This window comes from Cynoglossus semilaevis, chromosome W, assembly GCF_000523025.1.
Source record: "Cynoglossus semilaevis isolate Cse_v1.0 chromosome W, Cse_v1.0, whole genome shotgun sequence".
Lineage (NCBI taxonomy): Eukaryota > Metazoa > Chordata > Actinopteri > Pleuronectiformes > Cynoglossidae > Cynoglossus > Cynoglossus semilaevis.
Genome location: NC_024327.1, coordinates 3467084 through 3470955, shown reverse-complemented (window position 1 = coordinate 3470955; position 3872 = coordinate 3467084). Strand labels below are relative to the sequence as shown.

General features: G+C 42.8%; 1 protein-coding gene across 2 annotated transcripts in view; it reads left to right on the top strand.

Moving 5' to 3' along the window:
- Positions 1 to 3872, top strand: part of LOC103396974 (E3 ubiquitin-protein ligase RNF165-like) — a 16861-nt gene that overhangs the window by 11401 nt on the left and 1588 nt on the right. For both annotated transcript variants that reach the window (XM_008335223.3, XM_025052901.1), the window contains exons 4-7: positions 1270 to 1399; positions 1564 to 1668; positions 2043 to 2138; positions 3784 to 3872. In XM_008335223.3, the coding sequence (XP_008333445.2) occupies positions 1270 to 1399; positions 1564 to 1668; positions 2043 to 2138; positions 3784 to 3872 (420 nt within the window). The remainder of the gene's footprint in view (positions 1 to 1269; positions 1400 to 1563; positions 1669 to 2042; positions 2139 to 3783) is intronic.

The following is a 3872-nucleotide window of genomic DNA, read 5'->3' as shown; positions in this document are numbered from 1 at the left end:
CGACTCGTTCATTTTACTGTTCGAGAGTCAAAGATTCGAATCAATAAAAAGAGTCGGTCTTCCCATCACTAGTTGACAGTGTGGCCGGATCTCAATCCCGCAGTGGCGCCGTTCCGCTTAAGCCCGACCGACTCGCCCACCGCCCTCCCCCCACGACGGGCTGCGGAGCGAGGGAAGGGGCGGCGCCCAGCTCCGGCAGAGGCAAAAGGGAGCATGCCACAAGCGTGCCCCAGGGGCCGCTGTTTACCCGTGCTGCGGACCAAGGATCCAGTACGATCCTTTCTCTGGAGGGAAGTTAATTAAATACAAATTTATTACGAGCAGTGAAGGACAAATTAAATTATAAGGAGACTAGAACGGCTACAATTTGTCAACTAATTCCACTAATGAAAATTAATTGGATGGCGCTTTGGCCCAGAGGCAATGTCTCTGTCATTGGTGTGGACCTCATTGGTCATTGGTGTTCACCTCCTGGGTAAGATCAAATCCCAGTTAGGGTGGTTGGTACCTTCCAGTGGACTCACCACCTGCAGGAAGGTGTAGGGGGGGTGGTATGGTGCAGTGTGGTTTGGGTGGCGACAGCTGCCCCGCGACCCGGTAACGGATAAGCGGATGAAAATGGATGGATGGATGGATGGATGGAAAATTAATTGGCTATTAATTGGTGATTAAATTAACATTCGTTGTAACCCATCAAGGGGAGCATCTGGATGTGAGCAGTGAAACGTAACACTTTAAGGACAGATTTCTTCCAGCTTTATTTCATGGACCTGATTCATTTAGTCAAAATATTTCATTTGGTCAATATTTATTAATTACTTATTTAATATTACCACATCATTAAAGTCATTAAACCTTAAAGTTATAGTTTTGATACTGTTAACCAAATGTAATACCTGGTTGGAAGAAAGGCCAAATTATATCAACTGTGTTTTGTATCAGGAATTGTTTATTTTTGTACTTATTACTACAGTACTTAAAACATCATACACTGCTCTACTGCTGTTTAAATAGTCAAAATGTTTTGTGCCGCTTCTCCACACTGTTTTGGTGTGCTGGTAGAATGTGGAAAACATTTATTTTATTGGTGAAGGTTTCAGACCCTTCGACGTAAAATTTCTACAAAAATACCTGTGCATTAAATGTCTCCTGATTTAGAATGGACTGCATTTGGAAACAAATTCAATGTTTTCCAAAGAGTAACAAAATGTATATGACATAAGCTCAATAACAATTCAGATATTTCTTTGTTGCTCTGTTCCTGCACAGGGATCTGAGCGTAGATGCTGGGCTGCCCCCACACCAGTATCACATCCATCCACTGCCACAGCACTATCAGCACTACTTGACCTCTCCTAGGATGCACCACTTCCCTCGAAACAATGCCTCAACACAAGTGGTGAGCTTCCTCTTTCTTTGTATACCATCAATCACGCTTGTCTCGTTGAACTCTGGCTTTCTGAAATTATTCTCGGTGCCTGGCAACCAGAATAAGCTGGGTCCTCTTCTTGCCTAATTACTGCTGCAGAGCTGACTCCTGCTCTTTTATTTGTCATCTTTCAGGTTGTCCATGAGATCAGAAATTACCCATATCCCCAGCTGCACTTGCTGGCTCTGCAGAGTCTCAACCCTGCCCGCCATGTGTCTGCTGTTAGAGAGAGCTACGAGGTTTGTGCCTCCGTCTCTCTGACTCTCTCTCTCTCTCTCTCCCTCTCCCTCTTCCTCCCTCCTCTCACACCGGTCTGTCTTTGTGGCCAATGTGCAGCACAGGTCTGCGTATGTATCTGACTGTCCCATTTGTATTTACCCCATAATACCTTGTGTTGGCCGTGTGTTTTCATTTGGAGAAGTCAGAATTCTCTATCATCTTTCACTGTGTACATGTAGTCTACATCTGCAAATCATCTGAATATTTAATGACAAATTCCAGTTCTGCTTGTTATCCGAGGCAAACACAAACATACAACCTCTATCCTGCCCCCTCCCCCATCCATTTAACCCGACCGACATGCCAAAGTAATACTATATTACATTCTGTTAAGGAGCTTCTACAGCTGGAGGACAGGCTGGGCAGTGTGCACCGTGGCGCAGTCCAAACCACCATAGAGAGATTCACCTTCTCACACAAGTACAAAAAGGTAAAGTAGTTTTCCCATATAATTAATGTACTCACAATGGAGTAGTACTGATGAAGCACAGCACCAAAACCAAGAAATAAACAGATATTTTCTTTAAAATATAGCACAGAATCCCAATTTAAAATGTCATGTTCACCTGCATGGATAGGGCCCTCTGTTTGTGTCTTTCTGTTTACTTTTTTTTTTGTTTGTGGTTGGTACAGTTCCGGGTGCACACCAACCCAGTAGGTTGCAATAACGTAGCTCAAAGGATGCAAAGTGGATGCTAATAACCCATAGAAGAAGTTGACCATGAGCCCTGGAAAAGACTCACTGTTGATACAACATCTCTAAAAAAAAGCCTTTTAATGTGTCATGGAACACAACTACAGGATTATTTTAGCAGGGAATGTGGGTGTAATGTATTTATATCTGTAGTTAATGAATGGAAATAAGGCATAATGAAGAAACAGAACGGTGGAACACTGCACTTCTTCACCTGAACCAGTGGTCCTAATTGACTGTTAGCTCAGATGAGCGTCTTAGACCGTAAGGTGAACCACGAAAAGTCCTTTAGAAATTGCATTCCGCTCCGACGTCTGGGAACTACACGATCTCAACTTCATAAATAAAAACGAGTTTCGTTAAACTTACAGCAGTAAGTAAGTTCGTCGCAAAATATCCTGCCCGTTTTTTATATCGATGCATTTTATAAAGAACTAGCGTCTTCAGGGCGCAATACAATTTTGGTGCGCGAGCGGTGGCACGGTTCGACACGTGATCGTCCTAGACCAATCAAGTAGCTGATTGATGTCTACACTTCCGGCAACACGGCTGCTTCCATGGTTTTACTTAACGTTATCGATAGAGAGGAATTCTCCCAAAAGTCTTCTAAAGTGGGCCAAATGGATTCTAAACGGTGCTTTATACATAGCCGCCTGCACGAAGAACAATGAGGAAAATAGAAGATAAGGTGAACTTTGTATGTAAAGTCGTTTTGATCAATAAAAGGAAGTAATCACTGACAAGGACCATTTGTTTATTCATTCGTTCATTTATTCGTTCCTAACTAAATACTCCCACATCAGTGTCAGGGCTCTTAATGATGACAGATGACAGATGAAACGATTATCGTTTCATCTCTGCATGCTGCAAAACAGTATGCAGAGATGAAACGATAATCGGGTTCACCTTATGGCCTATCTGTTTGGAGTTGTATGACCTATGTCCGGGGGGGAATCACTGGTCTGAAAAATGTTAGAGTGATACTTGGAATCCACCACAGTGTATTCATTAAAAAAGAAAAAACAAGTCCAGTTGGTCATCATGAGTAAACGGTAGTTCAAAATTCAGACAGATTTTTGTAATCACATTAGTGAGGCAGGTCTACATGGAATGACTCATCCAGCTGTCAGCAGATATGTGCGTGCAGTGAATTAAAAAAAAAACATTGAGTATGATCCAAATGCTGGGGGAGGAAGTGTCAACTTATTTAGTTCTTGGAGAGGAAGTATGTAAGCTGTGTGTGTCTGATGTCGATCTAAGGGCATGTTTTTCGTTTTTTTCTTTTATCATGACTCAGAGTCACCAAAGGAATAAAAATAACACGCTGCTGTGCTACTCGCTGTAATGATCATTGGAGTCTGATTGTATCTGCCCACTGCAGAGAATACCACAGGACCTGAAGATGTATCTGGAGGACAAGGAGCTGGGCATAGATGAGAAGTGCACCATCTGTCTGTCAATGCTGGAGGA